The sequence below is a fragment of the Pseudomassariella vexata genome (assembly GCF_002105095.1).
Source record: "Pseudomassariella vexata strain CBS 129021 chromosome Unknown BCR38scaffold_2, whole genome shotgun sequence".
NCBI lineage: Eukaryota > Fungi > Ascomycota > Sordariomycetes > Amphisphaeriales > Pseudomassariaceae > Pseudomassariella > Pseudomassariella vexata.
The window spans coordinates 3,224,851-3,252,417 of record NW_024467957.1 but is presented as its reverse complement, the minus strand read 5'-3'; the positions used below and the strand labels follow the sequence as shown (position 1 = coordinate 3,252,417).

The 27,567-nt window shown below is 50.0% G+C and overlaps 5 protein-coding genes across 5 annotated transcripts; 2 read left to right on the top strand and 3 right to left on the bottom strand.

Moving 5' to 3' along the window:
* Positions 1 to 4,510: 4,510 nt before the first annotated feature.
* On the bottom strand, positions 4,511 to 8,763 carry BCR38DRAFT_105725 (elongation factor 3). The gene is made up of 2 exons (XM_040853331.1): positions 8,419 to 8,763; positions 4,511 to 7,948 (listed from the first exon to the last, which is right to left on the bottom strand). Exons 1-2 carry the CDS (start codon positions 8,568 to 8,570, stop codon positions 4,936 to 4,938), a joined length of 3,165 nt encoding a protein of 1,054 aa, XP_040720346.1. The 5' UTR covers positions 8,571 to 8,763; the 3' UTR covers positions 4,511 to 4,935.
* Positions 8,764 to 10,919: 2,156 nt separating this feature from the next.
* On the bottom strand, positions 10,920 to 11,291 carry BCR38DRAFT_406007 (uncharacterized protein; the record flags this gene model as incomplete). Its single annotated transcript, XM_040858007.1, has 1 exon — positions 10,920 to 11,291. The coding sequence occupies one exon, from the start codon at positions 11,289 to 11,291 to the stop codon at positions 10,920 to 10,922; it is 372 nt and encodes a 123-aa protein (XP_040720345.1).
* A 1,921-nt stretch (positions 11,292 to 13,212) lies between these two features.
* On the top strand, positions 13,213 to 17,610 carry BCR38DRAFT_481528 (uncharacterized protein; the record flags this gene model as incomplete). Its single annotated transcript, XM_040863388.1, has 5 exons — positions 13,213 to 13,865; positions 13,941 to 14,796; positions 14,853 to 15,266; positions 15,338 to 15,578; positions 15,641 to 17,610. 5 exons carry the CDS (start codon positions 13,213 to 13,215, stop codon positions 17,608 to 17,610), a joined length of 4,134 nt encoding a protein of 1,377 aa, XP_040720344.1.
* Positions 17,611 to 20,234: 2,624 nt separating this feature from the next.
* On the bottom strand, positions 20,235 to 20,589 carry BCR38DRAFT_421944 (uncharacterized protein). Its single transcript, XM_040859475.1, has one exon. It carries the CDS (start codon positions 20,482 to 20,484, stop codon positions 20,263 to 20,265), a length of 222 nt encoding a protein of 73 aa, XP_040720343.1. The 5' UTR covers positions 20,485 to 20,589; the 3' UTR covers positions 20,235 to 20,262.
* A 1,228-nt stretch (positions 20,590 to 21,817) lies between these two features.
* On the top strand, positions 21,818 to 23,360 carry BCR38DRAFT_455171 (uncharacterized protein; the record flags this gene model as incomplete). Its single annotated transcript, XM_040861772.1, has 3 exons — positions 21,818 to 21,878; positions 21,999 to 22,426; positions 22,467 to 23,360. The coding sequence occupies 3 exons, from the start codon at positions 21,818 to 21,820 to the stop codon at positions 23,358 to 23,360; spliced, it is 1,383 nt and encodes a 460-aa protein (XP_040720342.1).
* Between the last annotated feature and the right edge of the window lie 4,207 nt (positions 23,361 to 27,567).

The window sequence follows — 27,567 nt, the reverse complement described above, 5'->3', positions numbered from 1 at the left end:
TGAGGAAAGAAAGCTAGGCTAGTGTTGTTTGTCTGGAACTAAGTAGTGGTGGTGGCTGCGCAGGTACCACCTCTGACATGAACTGATGGTGCATCAGTAGGTGTCGCAGAGTGTGCAGAGTGTTTTCGTGCGGAACTGCACCAGCAGGTCGTCCACTTCGTCACTTGTCCAGCCCAAGCCCTTAACGAAGACTACGTACTATAGCAGATGAATGAAGTGCAAGTTATTATAGAGCACCGATGTGCCCAGTTGCTTGCTGGGCTTTCCTGGGGGCCACGAACTGAGAGGAGTGGAGTATTTGGTCTCGGTGACGTTATCGCACCCCAGTTCCTGATCATGAGCTTGTACTTATGGATGCAAAACTTGGTTTGCCCGGCTGTCGGTATTTTCAGGATTCTCTCCAGTTGAAGGTTTTCTCCACTAGATTAATTATTAGTCGACAGTATTACAAACGTGCTAACATGGGGACTTTCCAGGAACATCATTGGAAACACACTGCAAGATGTGATCAGTATTGATGCCTCTGTTTCCAGAGACCGGGCTTGCATGGTTCCTCATTACCCGAGGCGTGCTTCTGCCTTGTCACTTGGCTGAAATTGCTACAATGACTGGCCCATAAAATTCTTAGCTTGCAACACAGTTCCTACCATGGATTTAGCCGTGTCGGGTTATATTCTTGGTGAATTTCCAACAATAACAACAACCCCAGGAGAAACGAGGCATAGCCGAAATGGTAGGCTCTATTGTGATTACGATAATGCACGCCTTAAGCATTATTGCTGAGTTAGGAGTTGTCAACGCAGGTGGGTCAGGTGTGCTAGCCGAAAATGAGGCCTTTGGTCCTTAGGTCTACTACTGCACTCTTTCCAATACGGATCGTAAGGATCTGAGAGAACACTGAGATTTATAAGCTGTAATACCTAATTCCTAGCCTTCCATGGAGCTTGGTGTTCAGTGCGATAAGAACAAGATCTCGTGCATCTCATTTATTTACCGGTCACAGATACTCAGGAACTTGGTGCGTATTCTCATACTACAGCATGTTTATCTCATCTGCGCCCCGGACAGCATTGATCTGGGCCTAAAGTATTTGTCTTGAAAATTCATCATTACCTTCAAGACAGCATGTTCGTCGTCTCTTGTAGCACTGCACGAGGTCTGCAGATCTTTGAGTAGCGGAGAAGCTCTCGCTGCCCTCGTAGTGCGAGTTACCAAAAGTTCACACCAACACGCACACAGTCAAGTGTATACTCAAATTCTTATTCCCTGACGACCTTGAAGAAGTAGTCGGCATGCTAGCTACCCCGAGGCCGCATTTATATCGCACGACTACTTTAAACTAGACTCATGGCTACTTCCACTAGTAGAAATATACATAGAAGGTTTACACGGTAGGAGGACCCTAGATCGGACGGGCGCAGTTAGTGTCGAATATCACGTGTGTCCAATCGAGTAGTCAGAAGTGCGTAAGATTGTATATGAATGAGGTGTATCGTTCTCTGTCCTCTCGAACTCCCGTTGCTCTGTCTTTTATAGATTCTTTAGAACATGTCACGCCGTGCTAGGGGTTGCAATCCTTGCCACTACGCCACCGTACCAGATGTCTTCACCAAAAGAGACCATTACCAAAGTCCCTGACTTTGATATCTGCAACCACTTATCAATCTGTTCAGACCAGTGTAGGTCAATCACGTGACAACCGTCACAGAACATATCGGAGGTACATTGTTCAGGTATCTGACCCCTAAGTGGACAGTAACTTTGGTGTTACTTTTGAGAAAAGGGGGTCCCTTTGGCTTCTGAACTTTAAGTGACAATGGTCTTCTCCAGTGCCATATCATTTCTGAACCTAGGAACCAGGTGCCCTATATGACAGTTAGTAGTAAGCCCCTTAGCTAGTACCTCGTGGCTAATATAGTCGTTGTAAGCGCTAGCTTAGCGAACTATAAAGAGTATACTATATACGCTACTAGTCTTTAACGTAGTCCACGGTCCAGGAGGAGGATATCTACAACTTCGACGAGACCGGTTTTGTGATGGGCCAAATCTCGTCCGAAATGGTCGTGACGACTTCTGATCGGCGTGGAAGGCCTAGAGCAGCCCAGCAAGGAAATCGGGAATGGGTTACAGTTATTCAAGGCGTTGGGTCGTCCGGTTATGCCCTCCCTCCGTACATCATTTTCGCCGGCAAAACCCACCTCTCGTCATGGTACGAAAACATCCCATTACCGCCTGATTGGGTTATCGCAGTTACTAAAAATGGCTGGACTACGAATGAGAGAGGCGAAGATTGGATAAAACACTTCGATCATCACACCAAGTCTCGTACGAAAGGTACTCATCGCCTATTGATCCTCGACGGTCACGAAAGCCATCACTCGACCTATTTCGAGGTATATTGCAAAGCTAACAATATCGTCACGCTTTGTATGCCTCCTCATTCGTCGCATAAGCTCCAGCCTCTTGATGTTGGTTGTTTTCGCGGGTTAAAAAGAGCGTACGGAAAAGAAATCGAAGATCTCATGCGAGCACATATAAGTCATATCTCGAAAGAAGACTTTTTACCGGCGTTTTTAAACGCGTACAACGCAACTTTCACGGTTTCAAATATCCAAGGAGGTTTCCGAGGGGTAGGAATAGTTCCGTACGATGCAGATTATGTCATATCACAGCTCGATGTGAAATTACATACGCCAACACCTCCGGGTAGCTCGGCTGGTCTCTCCGTCCCTTGGGAATCAAAGACTCGGAACAACCCAACCGAAGCCCAATCACAAACCGATTATGTGAAAAATAGAATTGTACGACATCAAAATAGCTCACCAACGTCAATTTTTGCTGGAATAGATCAGATTGCGCGAGGTACAACGAAGGTTATGCATCGACCTGCCCTTTTAGAAGGCGAGGTCGAATCACTTCGAAAGGCAAATGAGACCTTAAGTCGACGTCGCCGTGCGAAGAAAAAACAGCTACAGAGTGGAGGGTCACTTCGTATACAAGCTGGACAGGACCAATCATAACCCTTGTAGGAGCCCCGCCAAGCGTGGACGACTTAGTCGCGCTCCCTCAAACCTAAGTTGTGATCTTCTTTCCTTCGCTCCTTAGAGTAGAATCTTCGTCGATAGCACCTAATCGAGGTCTCTACCAATGCGATGCAACCCAGGTCGTGACATTCTTAATCAACGTTGACTGAGATTCGGCTTCAAGGGTGGTAGTAGGTGTCTTAGAAGTCCAAATAGGGGTAGGAGTTCTGGGTCGGCAGAGGGTGTACGCGCGACTTCTGCGACATCCAGGGCAGATATAACCTTGTGGGGGTCAAAAAGGACAATTCCAGCTGCTTCGAAACCAGATCTGATGTTTTGTTCAGTAAAAGCAGCGCCAAACCCCTCCAAAAAACCGGCAAGGAAATCCTCCTTCGCAACGTGGGTATGATGCCGTCGCATCAAACCCTCAACAAACACACCGTACGCCCGTTTCAAAACACTAAAAGGCACCAAGTCGAGAGGCTGGAGCTTATGGGACGAATGGGCAGGCATAGGAAGGGTAATGATGCCATGGTCCTTGCAGTATTGTTCGAAATCCATCGAGTGATGGCTTTCGTGACCGTCAAGGATCAGGAGGCGTTTGACACCCTTCGTACGATCGCGTGTGTGCAGATCGAAGTGAGCTGCCCAGCTGAGACCAATATCATTCGTTGTCCATCCGTTGTGGGATACATCGACGATCCAATTGCCCGGTAATGTGGTGTCGCGATACCACGAAGCGAGGTGAACTTTGGCCGCGAAGATGATGTACGGCGGCACCGCCCAGCCTTGGGAATTGGCCGCCTGAATGACAGTAACCCATTCCCTATTGCCTTGCTGGGCTTGCCTAGGCCTTCCACGTCTTTCGGTACTCGTAACGACCATGCCGGTTGAGATCATGCCCATTAAAAAGCCCGTCTCGTCAAAGTCGTAGATATCCTCCGGCTGGATGCCGTGCTTCGCTATTGTGTCCGCAACACGCTTAAAATAACCGCGATACGCGACGGGATCTTCGCAGAATGCCCGCTGGTAATCGATTCAACGATTTAAACGCGTCCGGAGGTCTGGTTGTCGCCGTACGAAGCTCGAGGCCCAGTTCTTGCCGACGGGTGACGCGTCGTGGTCGCGTCGGAGGATATTCGCCATTTCTTCAACGTATCGAAGCCGGGGAGGAAAAGTTCGCGAATCTAGCTCAATTACGCGTCGGGTAATCGTATTCTCTTCGGTTTCGGTCATTTTCCGTTTGGACATGTTAGTAATGTGTAATGGTTGTACGCCTTCGTAACGGCGCTTCAATGTCTTTATGGTCGACTTTGAAGATTTTACCAAGCTTGTTCCAACTTAGGTGAGGATCGCGTCGTTTAGTTTGGATGGCTAATTGAAGATTAGCTTCACTAGATTTGCGTGCCATGTTGTGGAAGGGAAGAATTGTATAAGTAAAGATGGAAAGTCAAGATTTCTTGGAAAGTTGGGCAAAAACCCGTGTGGGGGCAATGACCTGTGGGTGACGTTAAATTGAATATTATTCTACAACAGCCCAACATCAACGCATAATCACAACATCATAGAAATAGAAAGTTCAAAAAGTTGTCTAACACGTAGTCTATTGACGGACCAGCTTGTCTATCTATGGTATCCTCGCAACCAAAAGTAGGAAGTCACATGTCGGAGCCTCCAATCCAGAAGGCTGTCTTCCATACTCTCAGCTAGAGAAATGAGGGTGCGTCGTCCTCGGTTGCTTGCCAACCTACGACGCTGAAAATCAGAAATGCCTCAACCATGCAACCGGAACTTTTTGCGCATCATCAACGGACAAAATTGGAAATTATGTACCGTGTTCGTAAACGGGAATTAATCGTGCGTAAGGGTCATGATGTATGTGAAGCGGAAAAATGTATCAAGGGCGATCCGCTCAGTCATCCTCATCAGAGAAGACCTCCTCACCACGCTTGCGACGTGCCATACGCTCCTTCTTCTTCTTGCGAGCCTCAGAGCTCGTCAACTTGGCCTTCTTCTTGGTCGACACAATCTTATTGCCCATAGCATCGAATTTCTCCTCCTCTTCACCGTCATCTGCCTTCAGTCTAGGACCGGCGCCTTGGCCAGTCACCCAGTTGTGACCAGAAGGAGTCATCTTGCCATCCATGACAGCCCAAACCTCCTCAGTCAAGTCCTTGGTGAACTCGGCCGAGTGAGTGATGATGATGACACCACCCTCGAACTTCTTCAGCGCCTTGGACAGGGCCCCCAGAGAGTCTCTGTCGAGATAGTTGGTGGGCTCGTCAAGAACGATCAAGTGAGGTCGTTGCCACGAACAAGCAGCCAAGACAACCTTGACACGCTGACCGCCAGACAGACCCTTCATACGCGAGTGAGACACCAACTCGGCATCAAGACCGAAGTTGGCGCAGTGCGACTCGATCTCCTTGCGAACCAGAGGGCGGAACTGACCAGAGGCCAGAGCCTCCTTCATATCAACATCAGCCACCATTTTCTGGTGAGAGGCCAAAAGCTCGCTGCGGGGCAGCCAGGCGTTGTCAGCCGTCATCATGGGAACCCAGCGCTCCTGCTTCATGCCGATGTTCTCACCCAGGGCAAACGAACACTCGTACTCGTAGCTGTTCTTGAACTTTCTTCGGCTATGGATGCCAATGACACGACGCTGCGAGCCCTCAACACGGAAGACCTTGTCCATGGCCTTCTCATCGTCCTCGGTGATGATCTTGTTGGCACGATCCATCGTCTCACGATCCTCACCTGTCTGGAAACGCCACTGGATGTACTCGGAGGGAGTAAGCTCCAAGTGGTTATCGATGTGCGCGAAAGCGTGCTGCTTAATGTAGGCGATACGGATGTTCTCGTGCTGGTAGATTTCACCCTGGGTAGGGATGAGCTCACCGGTGAGCACGTTGATCAGGGTAGACTTGCCGGCACCGTTGGGGCCAATGACGGCAATACGGGAGCCGAGAGAGCACTGGAAGGTGATGTCGCTGATCTGGGGCTTGGGGGTTCCGGGGTACTGGAAGCTCATCTTGGTGGCACGCAAGATGGCCTTGGCCTTGGTTTTGACACCCTCGAGGAAACCGGGCTCGGGGAAGGAGAACTCCATCTCGGACTCGCCGAGCTCGTAGTAGGACTTGGCAGCAGGGTTCTTCTTGACGAACTCTCTCAGGTTGCCCTTGTAGGTCTTGAGCTTGTAGCGCTCGTAGTGGACGATATATTGGCAGACGTTGTCAAGGAAACCGCTGTCATGCGACACGATGATGGAAGTGCAGGGGGAGTTGGCGAGGTACTCCTCGAGCCACTTCACGTTCTTCACATCCAGATGGTTGGTGGGCTCGTCGAGCAGTAGAATGTCGGGCGCCTCGAAGACGGCACGGCACAGAGCCAGCTTCATCTTCCAACCACCAGAGAGAGCGGTGATTTCGCCGTTGATCATGGCAGGGTTGAAACCAAACTCGTCGAGACGCGTCACGACCTCCTCGCGGCTGGTGGTGATGCCGTGGTCAGACAACTTCTTCATGGTCCAGTCGATGGTGGTCATTTCAGTATCGGCGGAGTCCAGGTCGTGCTCAACGAAGACAGTCTTGACTTCGCTCTGCTTGGGAAAACCTTCAACTTGCTCATTGTTGATGGAGCGCATTAGAGTAGACTTGCCGGATCCGTTGGGACCGCAGAGACCGTACCGGCGTCCACGCTTTAGGCGCAGATGAGTTTGGTTGAGAAGGATCTTGGCACCGTAGGCGAGGGAGAATGTACAGTTGCAGAGATCCTCACCTTCGTCCTCGTCGACCTCTTCCTCGGCCGCATCCTCGAGGCCAGGGGAAGCCTTCTTGCGGAGATTGTCGACAACCGACTCAGCCGCGCTGTCACCAACGATGACGGTGACGAAAGGCTTGATAGCATTGGCCCATGAAGCAGCCTCGGTCTCCTTCTCGTCAATAAGTTGACCGGCGATCGCCGATATGTACTCAAGGATGGGGGTGAGCTTCTCAGCGGTAGCGGACTGCTTGCTGGGAATGACGGACTTAAGGTGGGCGAGGACAATAGAGATATCACCATCTCGGCGAGCCTCGGGGATCTTGCCGTCCTTGACGTTACCGACACGGATGATGGTGTCGAGAGCCTGCTTGGTCTTCTCACGGGCTTCGGGGTCGGCTAAGTTGTCGTAGTTCTTCTGCAGACCGGGCATCATCTTGGGCAAGAAAGGTGCCACAATGTTGGGATCGTCGACGAGCTTGCACATGTTGTCGACAATCTTGGCGGCCTGTCGCTTAATGGCAGTCTCACGCTCGGCAAGACCACGATCGAGCAGAGGAACCATGAGGGCGAGGGTGGGCTCGCGAACCTCAGTGACGAAAGTGGTGGCACCCAGCAAGTGAACGGTTTCGGGAACATTTTCCGGCTTCGCAATACACTTGATCAGCTCGGGAATAAACTTCTCGATATCACGGTTGACAATCAACTCGCAAATCTTCTCCATGGTCTTGTAGGCGTGGTCCTTGACCTCCTTCTTGGTGTCCCACATGGCCTCGGAGACGACGGGAATGAGTTCGGGGACGCGGTAGGAGAGCTGGGCGGGAGCGGTCCGCACGAGGCTGTCGATGCAGTCGAGAGCAGCCATCTTCTCGGGCCATTTTTGGGCTGTCTGAATGGAGTTGCTAATGGCGGGCAGGACTGCCTTGACAGCGTTGGGATTGATGGCCTCAATGATGGCCGTGGTGGCAGCGATGGCGGCATTCTTGACCGCACTTATCTTGTCGCCAATAGCAGCCAAGGTAAGGGGCAAAAGGACAACCAGGTAGGGCTCGACCGTTGCCGAGACCTCGGAGTGCTGGGCTATGGCCTTAATGGCGCTGGCGGCCTTTTCTCTGACACCAGCATCTTTCTTGTTGGCAAGCTGCTTTTTGAGAGACTCGATGGTCCTGGGGAAATCACATGTTAGCGAACAACTTCAAAATGGAGATGGTGAGTGGGCGTTGCTAAAAGTGGAAACGTGCAGTGCATATGCTGGATAAGGTGTTGGGTGGCATTTGGCACAAAAATGCAAGTCCTGAGTCGGGAAAGTTGGGCGATTCAGGGAACCAATCGCCCACCAAGCCGATGCAAAGTTTGCCGCCTTGCAGCTAATAGATTTTTGCGGGCTTCGATGCCGCACCAAAATGTGCGAACTGAGCCCATCATCCTACAGGGCTCTCAGGACGTTCAACTTCGAGCGGCAAACAGACCAAATGCTGAACGAATTGGCCAAAAGATCTCTGGTGGGCATAACTCGGGTATTTCCTACAGTCATTTTACCGCCACTGGCGGCCCACTGGCAGATCTTGGTGTGTAGTTTTTTTTTTTTTGGGGGGGGGGGGGGGGCAGATTTTGTGTAGGAGAGGCTTTTGCTTACTTTTCAGGAGCGGCCTGGTCCAGGGCGTCACCGTTGATGAATGTAGCCAGGGCACCGGTCGCCTCATTGGTCGCAGCAGCGTCCTTGGAGATGGCCAGCTTGGACATGAGGTCGTCCAAGACCTTGAGAGATTGAGCGTTTTCGGAAAGCATTATGGCGGACTGTTATCGAGAAGGGATTAGGCGATGTGGGTGATTGATCTGAAGGTGATGTCGAATCGTTCGATCGTAGATCAACGCCGGAGAAGATGTCTATTGGATACGAATCTATCGGAGATGGTGTGGAAATCCAAGTGACTGGAGTGATGAGCCCACAGATGCTGATGGAGAAATCAGATCTGTTCTATGCTGGCTGATCGCTCGTCGTCTGGTCGTGCGGGGTATCGCAAGACAAGAACGGAGTGGAGAGAGAGATCCCAGATTTCCCTTCTTCTGTCGAAGAAAAAAAGAGAGTAAAGAGGTGGAGGGAAAGAAAAGAGTTGATTTGGGAGAGGGGAGGGGTGAGAAGTGCGCGAGGGCGAAGCGGGTGGACGACTTTTTATGACCAGAGGCGGCGTGTCTGACCAAAATTTTTTCAGTTCGAGGGGCAACTGCGAGAATTGCAAGAATCGGTGGGGGAACCATGCAGGGATCACAATGGTCAAGCGTCACCTGGTCCCCGCTTATTCTTCGCTTCAGGGCATTTTGGGCTGCCTCGGGCAAGTGCAAGGCGCCAAAGTATAATTATACTAATGGATTTTGCGCGTCTCGACCTGGACAATTTGATGATTGCTCATCATTCATATTTTGCATCGTGAATATGGTCATGACTTCAATTTCATAAATTTCTTCAGTTCTGTACAGCTTAGTGCTGGTGTCCCTCCCTGATTCTCGCCCATTTGCAAATGTTCCAGTGCAGGGGCACATCCCACCACAGCACAGATGTGGACCACAATGGCCATTCCTCATGTGCTTATTGGCTATCCCGCCAGCTTATCGGCTTATCGACACCACTATCTCAGATTTGGCATCTCAAGGCGGTGAGAAGAAGCCAGCCTGAGTTGTATCAGAAAGAAGAAGGGCAAAAGATTTAAATACCCTGCACTACCCCTGTAAAGATCTATTTACCCTGCAATTTTTCTGCCGCTTTTCTCTCCACATTTCCGCCATGCTTTCTGACTTCATGCCTCTGGAATTAGCATACGACTACTATTCCTCAGCTCAACATGACGTCGCTACCCCTATTATCTATTCCTATTGATGGACAAGAGTTCCTTGACCTTGATACTCTATCGCTTGCCCTCGACAACTGGGCTGTAAAGGAGAAATTCTCTTATCGGGTTGAGCGGCGAGATAAGACCCGTGGCTCCTGGGTGTGTGCCTCTGCGTTAAGCGGCTGTTTATGGCGCTGCCGAGCAACCTATTCCCCTAGTGAGGATATCTGGCAGATTCATATTCTAGCTACAGGGGCGTGGTGCTGTCATCATATTAAGGAGAATTTCACGGGAAAGTTCGGGAGAGGGCTTGCCTCTTTATTTTGGACTATCGCCCGAGCACCAACTCTAGCCCAATACGAGGCAGCTTTAGAGAAGCTTCGACAACAAAAGCCCGAAGCTGCGGCATATCTAGAGGCGGCAAACCCTTCGCTTTGGGCCGAGGCGCTATTCTCTGGGCGTCGATATGGCCACGATATAAGTAATATCGTCGAGTCGCAAAACGGAGTATTAAAGCTTGATCGGGAACTTCCAATTATTGCTCTCCTCGACTCAATATGGCACCGGGTTATGGAGAAGAGGGCAGCTCGGCTTCAATCTGCTTTACGGTTGATAGAGGCAGGGAAGACAGCTACCCCATTCGTTGAAGGGAAATTACGAGAAGGGAGGCAATAGGCGTCTAGTAATCGTGCTCAGTTTTCGTCACCAACGGAAGCAAGAGTAGTACAGCCTGACGGCCTTATTTGCATTGTAAATTTGACAGCAGGGACATGTTCATGCCGTCGGTATCAAAGGAATGGAATCCCTTGCGGGCATGCCATTACCGTAATACTAGCAGGAGGGGACGGTATAACCCCCTATCTACCGGAATCTCTCTCTCCGACAGTTTGGGCTGCCACGTATAGTAGCCCGATGCCAGCTATCAACGTCTCTGAGCTCAAGCTCAAGCCAGAGGACCCTTGTAACCCTCCAATTACTAGAGTACCTCGAGGACGCCCTGTCAAAGAGAGGATTCGAAAGGGGGATTCTCGCCGCCCTCCAGAGAGCTCACAATCGCGATGCTCTAGTTGAGACTGGACATAATATGAGAAGGTGCCGACGCCCCCATGGATAGCTTGATAGGCCCGATCGGTGGGTCTGATGGATTGGGAAGGCGGTGGGAGATCTGGGAAATTGCAGGGTAAATAGATCTTTACAGGGGTTGCGCAGGGTATTTAAATCTTTTGCCCCAGAAAGAAATATGTTGAATCTATGTTACAATGTCAGGTGTCAGATTCATTGTCCACAGGCCTCAGGTAAAGTGGTTAAATTAATCATCACGGAATGCTTGAAATGCTCCCGTCTTCTTTCGAGTTAACCCGGTAGGCGCAGGTGGTTCGCATCTTGATATTTTGGAAGTCTTACTTTTCAACTTGCTGCTTGGAATTGCCTGGTCCATGCGCTGCTGCTGCTGCTGCGGAACCCGAACAGCTTTTGAACATCGACGACCAAGACGATAGATGGCAGCGATAAGCACTAACAAGGCGGATTTGGTGTAACCACCCATTAGGAAACCAGGAAATGAAGTTTCTATATGATGCTTCTGACTGGACCAAGGAACCACAACCAGACCTTCCGCGGACTGCCCTGTTAAAATAACATAGGGGACCAAAGGGGTCCACTGCTGCGCTTCATTAAGCATTGTATTATTTATGATCGGGTTAAGCGACAGTCTGGATCTAGACAGGGACAACTGGAGGCGCTTCAGCAAGCAAAGTCAATTTGGCCACTGTCGCCGGCACTCCCGAATGCAGTTTGAGCATCCCTAAGCCCTCCACTTTTTGGTCCTTTGCGAGTCAGTCTGAGAGCCGTTGGAGACAAAGGTTCCTCCTCGCAACTGTAGTAAGCAGCGTCATTGTTCTTTGTCATGAAGTATTTCAACACCATCTAGATGAAAACATGCTCTACAAGTTACCTTCCACTTAACAGGGCTTCGGATGCAGCTTGCTTACTGTCAGACCGCACAATCCCACCTCACAGCCTCATATGTTTACCTCCACGACATTAGAATCAGGAGCTGATTGCGATAACGACACACACACGGGAGGGCCACCCCCGGATTTCGAATCCCAGCTATGATCGCCATGACGGGCTGGGTCCCATCTCGCGACACCCACATGTTCATGGCTGCGAGCATGCAACCAGGGAGTCTGTGGTCGAAGTAAACACGTCTGATATTCATTTGCTTTTGGTCATTTTCTACAGTATTCTCTTAAACATGTTCTTCGATTCGCCTGGTCACAAGTGTTGAGCTGCGACAAGTTTCTGTTCAGGATAACTTTAGAGAAGGCGATATGTCATTGCGACGCGACTTGGCAAAGATGGATCATGCAATGTTCTCGAGTTCCTGACTTTTGCAACCCAACTTGGCACAATGCGAGATATGCAGGGATGTTTGGCTTGTAATTCAGAATGCTCAGCATTGCCCGGCATTGCGTTCGCGCCTACTGCTGTCTCGGGATCTGATAGGCGCTCCATACGCGGCAATTCCTAGTTGCTACCACAGCACGTTTTAAAGCTCACTACTGAACTGTGACACTATAGATTTCGTCCTTCTCTGAACATTTTCGCAAACTGGAGAAAGCTACACGTTGCTTGGAAGGACTCGGTTTCGTAATTCCAGGGCGGCTTTTATCGCAATTACACCAAGCGCTTGCCCTTACATGCTCAGTGTATCAGAACCCCTTCGAATAACCTACGACGTCTCCTAGTCACCTTGAAATTTACGGGCCCGTTTAAAAAAAAATAGAAAAAAAAACGAGCTGCATGCTGGGACTTTGAGTCGCTTGTCTGCATTCGAACTCCGGGACAGTCTGATGTCTCCTGACTCTCGGATCCTCTATCCCACACTTGTTTTGCACCACCTCTACGACATCTACGAAGTACTTTTTTTACGCAGGCGCAACTACCCTCCTTGCCATGCCAAAATCTCACAACTATGGTTATTCACCAGTGATGTTTGAGAACCATCGATGCGGTCATGGAAATTGTGGCGCTATCAAGGTTGTTGGAACTACCAGGACAATATTCTCTACGAGAGCCACACATACAATCCAATTTTGAGCGATTACTCTAATACGTGCATCTGACTACGGGATATTGTTGCTGCTCAAAGGTTGTCATGGTGTTGTTGAAAGAACAAAGTAAGCTAAATAAAGCCAGAGTTGGGCACCACCAATTCAGAACTCATTTTCAGCGAGCGGCCTCTCTAGCAGCCACCGCGAATCCAAGATCACAACTGGAACAATGACCTTAGAGGACCTTGTTGCTTTCGGAAACTTCAGTTGTCTTGGATCCTTCAATCTCCGTGTCCTTTGTGTGGCATTCACTAATACCGACCATCTTCCGGAAACAGAATGCGACTGAGTTGACAACAAAAGCAGTCTGTCTTTTAAGTCACATGGCAGGTATTTCTCCATGTATTCGATCCTAAGATTTGTGTATCGGCATAATTTATTGTTCTTTCCCTGTTATGTACGCTATTCTCTCTGGCATGATGATTCTCTCCCAGGACTTGAACGACTGACCTCATTAAATATTAACACCCACAGAAAACTACTAACATGGCTTCTCCTCTTCAGTCTAATCCGGGAGTGGGCCACTTGTTCCAAGGCAATGGCCCACCCCACTGCCAACCACTAACTAGCGACCCTAATAGCCAACACCCACACCCAGGTCAGCAAGGAACACAATCAGGATCGCACCCCACAGCACCATCTAAAACCCAAGAACAACGGGCCCTAGAGGTTGCCGCCAGGTATCTCAAGCGCACCAAGATAATCCCCAAAGATATTGGCTATGACTGGATGCCCTTTCTGACTGCGCTACATGAGCGTAACCTTGACATCGAACGCCACGACGATGATGACGACTTGTTTGATCCATCTCCGGAGCCTGCTCCTGTGACGCATGTAATGGCGCCTAAGAAGGACTGGAAACGACCACCAAAGAGAGACCCCAGCAACGACCCCAAATACATATGGTATGTCCCTGAGTGGTCTGCGCCCGACTATAGCCCGGAGTTGAAACCGACGTACTGCGGCAAACCTACGCGGCGGTATTCCCGGGATGTGCTGCAGTCACTGCGACCAGCACTGAGACCAGTGGACGCATTGCGTAAACCAACTGATTATGCTCTGCGGTTTGGAATCAACCCTGATCGTACCGACGGCAGAAGTCGGTTGAGTCCGAGCTGGTCCGGGTCGAGGAATCCCCTGTAAGTCCAAGCCCCTCACTGATGATATCTGAGAACGTGGAACAACAGCGCGGCTTACTCACAAGGTCCTTACAGTGTGCTACAAGACCTGGAGACACAATTGGCCTGGGTTGATGACGACACTAGAAATATCCTCAGGCAGCGTACACATGAGGCGGCCGTCAAGGGCACAATACCAATGCCGGTCGGTGGAACGATTCACCCAATGGTATTCGAAGACTGGAAGAAGAGTATGAACTTTCCAACCGTGGAGCAAATCCGTAACCAGGCCGTGAACCGTGGCATTTCGTTTGAGCGGCTGGTCAACGAATTGCCCGACAATGTCAAAACGGCGTATAAGAGTCTGATTGAGACTATAGAGGAAGACGAGGACTACCAGCGCTTCGTGTTCCGCGACATGACGACCGACGAGCTCATCAGGTCCGACAGCCACACCATGTCTAACATACTCAACTGCAACCTGACAGGCAACATACACCCGCTCGTCGATCGGTCCATGTGGGAGGACACGTTGTGGCGAGGGTTCACGCCCCAAAATCCCCGCTACTACTACCAGATTGGTGACCAGCGAAAGGAGTATGCCCCGTGGTATAACGACGAGTTGTGGGCCGCCATGCAGCCGGCGCTATTGATGGTGTCGGAGGTGCTCTACGCAAACCCGCCCTTTTGGGAGTCGCTTAAGGATCTACGCACCCGGAAAGTGGTGGACCCAAAGCTAGACCAGCGGCCCCTCGGAGTACCCATCCCCTATCTCACCAAGATCGTGCCCCCGGAAGAAAAAGACGAGCTGGATCCCAGCGAGACGTGGGATAGCATCAAGAAGCTGGACGAATTGGGATTCGACTTTGAGGGTAGCGTGATGAGGGCGCTACAGAACCATATGGAATTGAGTATTACCAGTGGGCTAATTGAAGAGGATGTTGGACGACCTGTAAGTAAAACCCGGTCATCTGCGAGGCGGATCGACTAACTCAACTTGGGAACCAGACAACAGGCTACGCCTACGGTCGCACCAACCTCAACCTTGCCGGAAAGGACTCTAAGATATTCGTGACTGTGGCGGCCGAAATGGTGTGGCCGCTCATGCACCCTGCCTTTAGTACGAGCGAGAAACTGGCGGCGTCGTTCTTGTTGGCCATCAGCCTGCTGCACGAGATCATGCATGCCACGAACCGAGCATGGGATCTCTTGATGAGCAACGAACCGGGCACGCTGGGTATCCACCCCTCTACACAACCCTCAATCGTGACAACACAATTGCACAATATCGCCATGATTACGACAGACTTCGACGTCAACGGCGGCGAGGCCTTCTGGGACAACGATATTTTTGCCGAACTAGGCCATGCTTTTGAGAACCAGCTTTTTGGGCGGGGGTTTAGTGGTATTGCCGAAGGCCTAGTAAGCATTATCTTGGGTTAACCCGTTATTTGTGTATGAAAAGATTGTCTAACCAAGTGACGACACATTAGAGCTCCCGAATCTCCCAGGACATCACGACTCTGCCTTTGGTGGTGGCCGGGGAACGATTGCCGCACGCTCCCCGTAGTGAAGGCACCAAGTACAACCCTGACTACCTTAAGGGCGTATGGCCGGCCGAGGAATACTGGGAGATGATGCCCATTAGTTATTATGCCAGGTTCTTCCAACAATCTTTCTGGGATGAGGAGTTCGCCAAATGGGGTTTCGGTATTTTCAAGGCGCGAGTGCCGGGTGAGTCGGCCAGATGGAAAGACTCGTTTTCTCTCATTGTCCATGCTAACCCAACGCGGTAGATCGAACATATTTCAGTCTCATGGTGCCCAAGCATCTAAGTGAGGCGGGGATGAAAGACGCCATCGGGGCGGATGACTTCAAATTTTGCAGCGCTGTCATTGTCTGTCTGGATGATTGGGGCTTCGTGATACTGTCCGAGTTCTGTCGTTACACGCTACGGGACATTCGAAGCTATGGCATTCTGCGAACGCGGTGGCTGAAGGAGATGCTGACGTGGGAGACGCAGGACAAGAAGTTTGAGAAAACGTTCGGCGACTTCATGGAGCAGGTGGACGAGGCGAGAGACAAGGACAGGTTTGTCACCAGCTCAAATCCCGCGGCTGAGTTTGAGGAATGGAAAGCCAACACGGACGATGACCCGCCATTTCCGACTCTGGTCGAGTTTCTGCATAAAAGCCGGCGAGAATGGGCAGACGCACATAAGGAAGGCGGACAGCTCTCACGGTTCGTCATGGAGTTGTATTGGATACAACAGGACGAGGTGCGCATCATGGAGCGCATGGTGTTTGAGCTGCTCAACGTGCCCTTGAGATACCGTGGACTGGTCAAGCCCGACAATGGGCCCGACTGTTTCACCGAGTTGCAGTACAGACTGGGCCGCCACATCGAATGTGCTGCCTACGTCATCCATGTGACGCAGAGCTTCGCACAGCGTCCCGACCTTGCAACTGACCAGCTCATGTGGCTGAACTGGCAACTGCGCTTCAAGCATAACCTGTCGATGTTTGAAAACCTGCAGAGATTGATCCGGGATGAACGCCAGATAGATGACAACGAGGCCAAGAAGCAGCGCGAGGGACTGCAGACAGTGCCCAGTGCGCTGCACAAGCCGCGGCTTCTGCGGTTGCGCAAGATGGCCAACAAGGAGTATATGCTGCTTGACGCACGCATACGTACCGTCGTAGACGAATTTTATGAGCGCATACAGCAGCTTAGCAAGGACGGCTGGCTGCAGGGTATCGCTGAAGAGCCCGAAGTTCGCCAGAAGCTCGAGGCCCTTCAGACGAACACGCGTCTACCCAAGAAGAAGATTCCCGAGTATGGGGGCATGTTCGATCTTACAGCACTTAACAGGAAGACACGCCCCATTCTGATCGACTCGATCCAGCGAGGCGGCAGTGCAGCCGCCGCCCCTACCGTGCGCTCTACTCCTAGCAGGTTCAAAACACCCCTGAGAGGACTCCCTGGAAATTTCGGCCAGCCATGGAATCCGGGTAAACTGCTCGGCTCCAAACCCCCAGTACGCATGTCGCCAAAATTTGGCGGCTCTCGCCTCTCCAAAGCCCCGACCAAAGATTCCCCTATCAAAGCCAGCACTGGCATGGGTCTCTCATACTTGCAGTCGTCGTCGTCGTCGTCGTCTTCGTCCAGCCGTCGCCAGTCCGCCTTCACCCGCTTCGCCAGCCGTGGAGGCTTCAATGCCATCGGCAACGTGCCCGACAAGTTCAGGGGGGTCTTTGAGCGTAAGCATCAGGTCTACGAGGACAAGTCCTTATCCCGCTTCACCGGCTCAGGTGGCTTGCCACCCACCCACATGCCCTTCCTCTCAAGCGACACTCCCAACCGCTCCGGCTTCGAAAACATCCACGTCATGCCCAAGACACCTCCATCGCAAACCATAGGACTGATGCGCAGCGTCCCGGCTACGCCCCCAGGTGTAAGCATTGAGTGGATGCCGCAGTACATCCCCGGCATGCCGCCCCCAGCCCTATCCATGGCACCTGGCCAGTACAAACGCTCGCCCGTGAGGCTGATACAGCCACAGGTTGCGGGCATGCCGCCCGTGAGGGCATTTCCACACCCCTATGCTGACAGACGAATTAACACGGATGACTTGCTCAGCGTTGTTGTGCAGTCACCGCCGCAGATTCAGGACGTCATTTGGAGTGTTGTCGAGGGATTCGCAGGCCAGGAATACAGGGAGAGGATTGGTATTGACGATGGGGATGTGGGCATGGGTGGGGCGTAGAGGTAGGGGAAGGTCATACGTTTATTTTTCAATAGTACGGGATTACGGGTCAAAAACTTTTCTACATCTTCAAAGATGAATTTTCAACACTCAGTTACTTTTTATTTCTCAATTTGAACTCGTAGTTTATTCTCTTAGAACCGTGGAGTTCAGTCCTGGAAACGCAAATTGTCCAGCCGTGTTAGTGTGTATACCAGTTTTCCGACAAGCTTTGTTTGGTTATGTTATCTTAACTTTTCTCAAGAGGGTTGGAAGTTATGTCGTCTTCTGACGTATATATTGCGTCATAACCTTGCAGGAAAACTTGAAGACTGACATATACTATTGGTTTGCGTTAGTTATGAAGCCCGTGTGGGTGCCCAGCAACTTTGAAACAAAAGTATTATTATTATTATTATTATTAAATACGCCGTAGGCTCGAAGCCCCCAGTACCTCTGCTAGTACTCCCGTATGTCAAACCGTGACATAATGGCTGGACTAAATACATACGCTGCGTCGTCGGTTCGCCCTATTGGCGACTGCGTTGCGTTCACTACCATACTACGTTGGTTCTCAACCTACCAACAAAGTCCCCCCTGAGAAGATCGATGCTATCTGGGCCTTGAAGCTGTCCGACCCGTCCCTAGCAGCCACCTTACAATAGTCCCACTAACTACTGGTTCTCCTGTTGCCGTTGCGAGGTCTCTGCGAGAGTATAGTGGCCGTGGTGCGATAGCGGCCCGTAATCGTTCCCTCGGTCCTTCCAACAGCCCGCAAAAGAGGATTACGTGCTCTGCCGTCTCAGGGGCGTCGCCACAGCGGCATAGCGGCGAGTACACGCCAAAAGCCCCTGTCTTGAATAAGAAGGCTGCTAGTCCTATTTTTTCCGTCCTGATCTGGCACAGCGTAGACGCTTCCAGTCGGTTCAGGCCGAAATACTTGCCCCCTTTCGGTATCTGCATCGAAGGGCCCTCCGGTTTCTCAGCGATGGCGCGTCGCTGGCGATCGTGATGCTCTGCTCCGGTGAGCCATCTCTTCCTCCAGTGGCCGAGGAGGGCAGCCGGGACCTCCTTTTCCTCACTCATCCACTCGGAGCCCCGGGCCTCCTTCTCCATAGTGTACCCTGCCGGTCGGAGTAGCTGCGACGCCTGCTTCCTCTTCGCCGGCCTATCCTGCCGGAGTATATGTGACGCTTTAGCGCTCGCGCTGCGAAGCAGATTTCTCCTCCCGCTAAGCCGTAGCCGTTCTTCAAACTTAGCAGCCCGGGCACTAAGATAGAGGTCTAGTGGCGGGATTGCTGCTTCTGCTTCCAGGTGGCGAACCGGCGTCGCTTTGTGGGCGCCACAGACTACCCGGAGGCACTCGTTCTGTATCCCCATCAGGCTCTTAGCTGGCCCTGCCGGTTCCTCACTTATAGTATGCCACGCAGTCGCCCCGAAACAAAAGTATGATGTACCAAGTAACATGATTCTTGAATAATATGGAATTCCATGTTATATAGTAAATCATAATTCAATTTCAATTACAGATTGTTTAGAATAGGTTTACGAGTTAGTTCAAGTATGTTCGACCGGTTATGGTGCGTGTTCGTGTTGGACCTTCAAGGCTATTACACCAAACTACCAGTTTTGGAAGTATATATAGCCACTTACCGTGCATTATGGGCCAATGTGACTACCACCCATCGTACCACACAAGTACGGCCTATGGGATAGACATAGTTCATTCCTTTCTATATAAGGCCCTCATAGCCGCTATTGTAACGAGGATATTACACGTCTCACAATAGAATAGTTAGGTAGTATAAAGAGCAACTAGAATAGGCTAGTATATAGGTACGTATACTGCAAGACTAATTCTTAAGGAATTTAAATTAGGTAGGAGCGTCTTAAGTTCTCCTCTTAAGCTAGGCGGTTCTAGGGTTTTACCGGATCGGGGGCGAATCCCTCCCGACTTAGCTTATTAGCTAATAACGGCCCGCTATATCAGCTCTTTCCTTATGATTATCCCCCCCTCTAAGGTAGGCTATCCTCGGTCGACGTCCCCTACGATTTACCTAATTACCGGCCGTTTTTAGGCCGCGCCTCCCTTTTCGGGTTATTAGCTAATCTAACTAGAGGGGTAATTCGTTACCCTCTACCTTTAGGGATTACTCCTTCCCTTAGTAGGTAAACTAGTAGATAGTGACGTGGGGTTAGGGTTTTTGGGTGCTCGTTTTCGTTTTTTCCGGTTTCAGACGAGTTATGTAAGCGCGTTCTTGAAGGGTATTTAAGATCTTATGTACATAGTCACTCTCTTGAGAAAAAGATAGGAATTCAAGAGGCCTTTTCCACAGTAATCTGAACCAATTTGTCTTTACTTGGACAGGCATTCAATGTCTGACGTACCTGTTGAGGTACTTTTGTTGCCCCTATAGATCTGATTGTGCCTGCTGAGGCCATTGTTCCCACCTTTCACCTGTTGAGGTGATTGTTCAAGGGCCTGTTGAGGTTCCTTTTCTTCCCCAGCCTGCTGAGGCTCCAGTTGTTAGTACCTATTGAAGTACTTGTTGTTACGATCAGGGCAAGGAGCTCTTGATCTTGTTATTTCTTTCCACCTCCCGAATAGTAAGGTCTTGTTGAGGATCTTGTTATTCGTTGCCATCATCTTACACCTTAAACCTGCGGGTGGTTTCACTGCCCGTCGTCAACATCCGCGAGGTTTTTCATGCTGCCGAGTGTGACAGGATACTCTCTGCCCAGTACCTTCTCCTTAAGCTCGAGTGTCTCCCAGTGTATCTCCTCGGCCTCCTTATACTTCCCAAGCAAGGAATTACTGTCTCCAATATGAAATAGAATATTCCTTTTGTACTCTTCGTTAAGACGATTCTTTCGAGACTCTGAGGCTTTTTGCATATGTAGCAGATGTGAAGGTCAACCCTCGCAGACTCACTACAACCAGGTGACCTACAGCTGGAACACCTGCCATGGCAGTGCCAGATGGGAAGCCAATCATAACCCCTGCAGGAGCCCCGCCAAGCGTGGACGACTTAGTCGCGCTCCCTCAAACCTAAGTTTGTGATCTTCTTTCCTTCGCTCCTTAGAGTAGAATCTTCGTCGATAGCACCTAATCGAGGTCTCTACCAATGCGATGCAACCCAGGTCGTGACAGCACCTATCTTTACATCCTACTCTGCCTCTATACCTCTTAAAGAAGAGAAAAATAAACTTTCTCCTAGCCCCGTAACCTATTTCCCTAATATCCGGCCTTACCCCGTTACAATATATAAATAGGTTGATGCGAGTGCATATGGGGTGTGAATTGTTGTATTGGAAAAGGATGGCCAGGTCAGCTTTTCTGGCCTGGCCGAGCTCTTTTATAGCTCTTATCTTATCTTATCTGTCTTATCTGTAGCTATAGGGTAACCCCCCATGGGGTCACGTATCATAGGTAGTTAATACGGTTAGTGTGGGATTAAGCACCACTATTATACCCTAGGCCGAAGGTAGTCTAGCGGTAAGTTAGTCTAGTGGGGTTAAACCCTTCCCTATAGATAAAATAGCTACATGTGACGCCGGTCACGATGCCTCTGCCTCGTCACACTACAGCTACATACTGTGACAGGCTGTGCCTGATATGGGATCCGGAGCTGCAAGGACCGTGCGTCCGGATCCACCAAAGGAACCATCGAGGGCACACAAAACATAGTCCGTGTTCCCGGGACAACTCGCATATTTTACTTTCCTCCTCAGTTAGATAATTAACAGTATTTGGCCATGTTGAGCTGTATAGTTTCGCAGTGAGCCCGTCACACATACATAAGAATAGAACAGTAGAGAGATACACTAATCAAGGCAGGATCGCCATAGAGTTATCAATACAGGATCGAATCCCTTAGTTAGTATCGGATATTCACGTATCTTGCGATGTGACCTTATTGTGACGGAAATGTGACCGTTCTATATTATTGTGTGTTATCTATGATCTGAGGGATTTCTGGCTAAGTCCTAGTGGCTGGTAATCATGTTACTTTTGGTCGGCCACGTGACCCCTTGTGTCTGAGAGTTAGTCTCTTTCTCCACCTCGGTTCGCGTACACAAATCGTCCCGATAAGCTCTCGCAGGGGAGGTATCCTCGCGTGCGTAATTGTTGGATTGTCTTTTGCCGTGTGGGGTCCCGTGACGCACTGCTTCATGCCTTCCTGACATGACGGCCTCCTTCATTCAACTTCACTTCTTCCTCGTCACCATGGCCCAAACCCGAGCCCAGAGAGCCACCCAGACCGACCTCAGTAAGTCAGCCGACCAAGGTATGTTTTACAGAGCGCAGAGAAGCCCCTGCTGACGTTGAATACACCAAGGCACGCCTTCGCGCAGAAGCCCACGTTCGCAAACATATGATTTACAGGATTCACCTATCCAAGACAAAGACCGAAAGCGAACTATCGAACGTGCATTTGACTCTGATCCCCGTCCTTCTACGAAACACCCGCGAATATCGAGACTGTCTGCTGATGAGAAACCGCTCGATACCACAGCGAACGAAGGTAATTCCATCAATTCGATCGACTTCTGGAGGAGAGAAGGGTACTGGCCACGTCACTACTTTGAGCCCGACATGAAACATCAAGCTGTCCTTGCGCGAAAGCGGTCGTCCTCCGTGCTCAGAAGTAAGCGATCAATTTCTGTTTCGTCTGGAGCTCCGAGCGACGAGAAACCACGCGAGGGAAAGAGTGCCCAGTATAGAGATCAGCGTTACGAGACCCTACTTGCCACTAAGGGTAGTTTCATGGTCAGATCGAAGCTGGACGTCACTCGCGAAAGCAAAACGCTTTGCACAACTCTTCTTAAAAAAAACGTTTCCAGTGGATTCGCTCTTCCGTGACGACATTTTTCAGACAACGTGTCAAAATATCCATAACAAAAACGAGGTCAGAGTCATTCAAGACATTTCTCGGCTCATCGTCCCTTCAGCCGAAAGCCTTGCTACATACGGCTCTGTGCATCTCGAAATTCTGGCCGAGAGTGTCAACGAAGGTTGGAATAACTCAGTCCCTCTGACTGGAATACGACCCCAGCCGGACTATTCCGTTGGATTTCAGCGAGAGGCATTTACTGCGGAACAGCTTGAGAAGTTATCACCATTTATCGGTGACTTCATCGCTGGCGACCTATCCTACTTTATGGCCACGTACTACATGCACTTCCCGTTCTTGACGTGCGAAGTCAAATGTGGTGCCGCAGCGCTAGATGTCGCAGACCGTCAGAATGCCCACAGCATGACGCTGGCCGTTCGGGGTATTACCGAGTTGTTCCGTCTTGCGCAGCGTGAGGAAGAGGTCAACCGACAAATTCTCGCATTTTCCATCTCTCACGATCACCAGTCAGCTCGGATTTATGGCTATTATCCAGTGATTGATGGGAAGGATACTAAGTACTATCGTCACCCGATCCGTAACTTTTGTTTCACAGAGCTAGACGGAAAGGAAAAATGGGCAGCATACCAGTTTACCAAGAATGTCTACGAAGAGTGGATGCCAGGTCACTTCAAGAGGATATGTTCGGCGATCGATCAGTTGCCATTAAAGCCGGATTTCGATGTCCCGGCGCTTTCAGAGACGTCTTATCTCTCCCAGAGCCTGGCGAGCCAACATTTGGCGATACCGGATGCCAATTCCATATCGCCTGCTGCAGCTGAGGATGACCTAGCTAGCCAGAGTATACTTTCAGGTACTTCATTTTCAAAACCAGGGCCTGCTAAAAGGCGAAAAAGTCCTGTCAAGAAACCATAATCTCACCGCTATTGTTTGGGTCAACTTCTATTCGTGAGATCAACCTTCACATCCAGCAATTCTCCGGAACGACCGGCAAAGCAAAAACCTATTATCTGCCCTGGGTGCAGACTTCCAGATCTGGTTGCTCTGCGTCAGGAGTGGGCCATACAAGTTGATGACAAGGTCATTTTTAGCCGTCCGAGGCAAGCTTGCACCTTCGCAACGATCGACGGTTTCAGTTCTTACGCGGGGTACGCGTCACATGTATATAAGTCGTGCTATCATTATGTATCTTCAGATGCTGATCAGAGTTCCTTGAATCACGCGGCTGAACACGATCCCTCTGAGACTGGTGATCGCAGGATAGTATAATTGACCCTCTTTACACCGTGGGTAGCCCGCAAGACCAAATTTAGTGTTGCGCTGAAATGGGACCACTGCCACGATAGTGCTCGCTACTTGGTTCAATAAGGCAACCCGATGTGTCAAGTAGGCATGATCTGTGCCGTAAGCTCCAAGGGTTCCTAGCTGCTAAATAAAAAGAAGTGACAGTTGACATAACTGAGGCGCTGAGAGGCGAACTTGGACTTGCTATATTTAGCACAAAGGCGAAGTTAACGACACAACAAGAACGCTACCTGCTTAATTCCTGATTAGGCATAACGTCGAGTCTCTTCACTCTATTGCTCTCTCGGCAGCTACTAACTAAGCCTCTTACCATAGCGCAACTAGGCAAAAAGAGTACTTCTTTACCTAAACGATAAGTCCCATTATAGCGCTTTTGATCGTTAGGAAGTCGGTTTTGTAGTAGGTGTTAGACCAAATTGACCGTTAAAAGATAAGGGACCCACTCGTTCTAGAATGAGGTATTTTTAGTAGTTCTAAGGTCTGACAGTAGGGATGCTCGAAAATGAATCTCGGTAACTAGTTGTTAGAGAACTGATGCGAGTGCATATAGGGTGTGAATTTATGTAAGGAAAGAGCCGTTGTGGCGGGCCGGTCTCAGCTGACAAGCTGAGTCGGGAGGGATTCGTGTTACGAACCGTTGGCCCTGAACCAACATTACAGGCCCGTCGGCAGGCCAGGTGGATACAGACGCTAGGATCACGGGACCCCGCATCGGAGGAAGGAAAGGACCGACAGGTCACGTGACCTACAGGGGTGGATATGTTGGATATGTTGGACAACCAACATATCCAAATGATCCAGAAGAAATAACAGGGGTGGATATGTTGGATATGTTGAACAACCAACATATCCAAGTGGGGATCAGTGGAGGAGAGATGGGCATATAAGGGACAGGACTCCCAGGCATTTAATAGATAGACAGTCTCTACTTCAGTGATCAGTCTAAGCATCAATCTAACCCATTGGTGAGGCAAACTGCCTTGACGACTCTATTCCCAGTTACCCTACTTGAATACTTCAGTTACCCAGAGCCCTATACTCCATACGTCAAATCCCGATATTATTGCTAAAGGACTCCGCAGCAGGACTTACTTACTAGCACAAACCCTTACAGACTCTTTAGTGGTTTACGCAGCTAGACTATTAGAGGTTTCGTTACACCTCCAAACGCGTAAAAACGGCGTACCTTTCCGACGCAATATTTTGCCCAATTCACGAACTATGACAGAATTAGAAGAGGAGGTCATTATCAAGCATATACTGTGTAAAGATAGGTACGGCTGGGTGCCAGGGAAGGTGACTACGGTTGGGCTCTCACGGAAGTCAATTCCAAGAAGTGAGGTGTTTTGTTGACTTCTATTTGCCGAGCTAAGTGTTGTGCGTTTGGCCCCTTTTGAGGAGCTCAATCTCCGACAATTATCCGATCGCTCGGCGATTTCAGCCACACAGCCACACTGTCCTTGACCTCACATACTGGACTTATATGCACGAGCGTTTCCGCCCCGGATTGCTGATGTGGAAGCAATGGCAAATTCTATCCGCGCGACACGTAACGCAGGGCCCATTGGAACGCGCTGGGCCTCGAGGTTCATCGCACGCAAATATTTTCTCAGCTGTCGACCAGTTTGCCAAGGGAGCAAAAATGATAATGCACAAGCTCGCCCTCGTACGGGCCGAGTGCGCTGAGCTTCGAGAGGTAAATAAGATGCTAAGCCGGCGCCGGAGGACTAAAAAATGCAATTACGGGAAGGAGAATCACTTATTTTCCAAGAAGGACAGGACCTACGGGACTCTAGGGAGTTGGCGACGCAGATACAGCAAGAAGAGCGCCGAAATGGTGGTCGCGCAAAGCTTGTTGAAACGCGCCCGAGGCGCTGTGGTATTTGCAACGGGACTGGGCATAATTCGCGAACTTGTAAGATCGCATTGCCATCTTCTGGAGAGGAAAATTCAGAGTAGTTTCAATTGATTTACGGCGTTGTGGTTTTACTATCGTAAAATTTCTATGCGAGGTTATGTAAGGGTGGCCAGCTCGGTGTACATTCACGTTAAATAAAATATTTCCCCAAAAAACCGCAAAAACATACAACACCAGGGATTCGCTGGTGGTCACCCACCCAACTACTAATCTAGCGGTTTGCAGCTTATCTATGGGAGAGCGGACGGGATCCCGGGTTCTCTGCAGCCTATGGTCGTATGTGCTATGGATAGGTCGTAAAGTACATTAAGAAGGCAATCAAAGTGCCCTGACAATTGTAAAATTCTCTTGAAATTTCTTCTACCAATTTATACTGGTCCGTCCACTAGGGGTGAACACTCACGACTAAACATAAGACTCGGATAACTTCTAAGGCAGATAAGAGGTATTATAGTATATACTATAGTTAAGTTTCAACTTCGTTCAAATTAGGAGGGAAATAATTTACGCTCATGCCTCCTGAAATAGAAACAAAAATATGTTAAGAAAACCGCAAAAACATACAACACCAGGGATTCGCTGGTGGTCACCCGCCCAACTACTAATCTAGCGGTTTGCAGCTTATCTATGGGAGAGCGGACGGGATCCCGAGTTTTCTGCAGCCTATGGTCGTATGTGTTTAAATCAAGTGGCAAAGGAAACTAAGTAGGTGTCACGCCGTGCTAGGGGTTGCAATCCTTGCCACTACGCCACCGTACCAGATGTCTTCACCAAAAGAGACCAATACCAAAGTCCCTGACTTTGATATCTGCAACCACTTATCAATCTGTTCAAACCAGTGTAGGTCAATCACGTGACAACCGTCACAGTAGGCAGGAAATGCTGACCACTAGATGTATTGATTTACACCGGTACACCACTCCAGTAGTAGGGAACGCTCACGACCAATCGAAATCCTCAAATTACTTCTACGGCAGATAAAAGGCACTAACTATAATCAATTTCTAACTTCGGTCAAACTAAAGAGCAAAAGAAATAACGTTAATATCTCCTCAAATAGGCAAATAGGAACATAATATCAAAAATGCTAGAACATATGTTAGGCAACCTTTGTGGGCTTTGCTAAGACCACTAACGTTACCACGTGACTTAGCCCTTTGGGGGCTAAGTCTAACTTTCGTGCTCAATAGCATTAGATAGAATATCGAGCAAGCTTGAGAAAAACGTACTGCATGGAAGGAATCATAAACTTCAACCTCAATAACAATGAGCTCGAGGACTCAGTGGCCTCGCGGCTATCGAGGCGACCCCGGAGACTCACCGCTAAAGCCCGCGAAAATTTGGAAGACGTGGCTCGAGATATCGCAAAGGACGTGATCCACGAAGCCACCAAGAAGTTCGCTCGGCTTGCAAAAGAGCTACAACAAAAGGACGCCGACAGACAAAAGACTCTCGAGGCATACAAGGCCAAAATAGAATCCCTCGAACAGGAGGTGAAAAGGATGCGCGAGGATCGTGGGCAACCAGACTGCCGCACCTCACAACTCGCACAATCTCGACATGCCACTCGAACAACCCAAGACACAACTGCTAGAAAGCCTCTCGGAACCCCAATAGAGGTCGACCCGACAGTACAATCAACACCAGCCCGCACATACGCAGCGGTTGCAAGGCAACTGAGTAGCACGCCGGCCCACAGCCTAAATGTCACCGCGACGCCACCAAAGAAACTGCCCACGAAAGACCTACGGATTTTCGCCCGGATGCATGAAGATAATCATTTCCGCAGGGAGAGAGCCTACGATATATGCGCTTTTCTCCGTGAAAAGCTGCCAGGAAATGCCCGCACTGCACTAAAGGGAGTCGACCACGTCCGAACAGGACTAGCCCTCTGCCCAT

Coding starts and splice junctions, on each gene's coding strand:
- BCR38DRAFT_105725 (XM_040853331.1), bottom strand. CDS start 8,570: ATGCTTTCCGAAAACGCTCAATCTCTCAAGGTCTTGGACGACCTCATG. Junction 7,949..8,418: donor GACCAGGCCGCTCCTGAAAA/GTAAGCAAAAGC, acceptor TGATTTCCCCAG/GACCATCGAGTCTCTCAAAA.
- BCR38DRAFT_421944 (XM_040859475.1), bottom strand. CDS start 20,484: ATGCAAAAAGCCTCAGAGTCTCGAAAGAATCGTCTTAACGAAGAGTAC.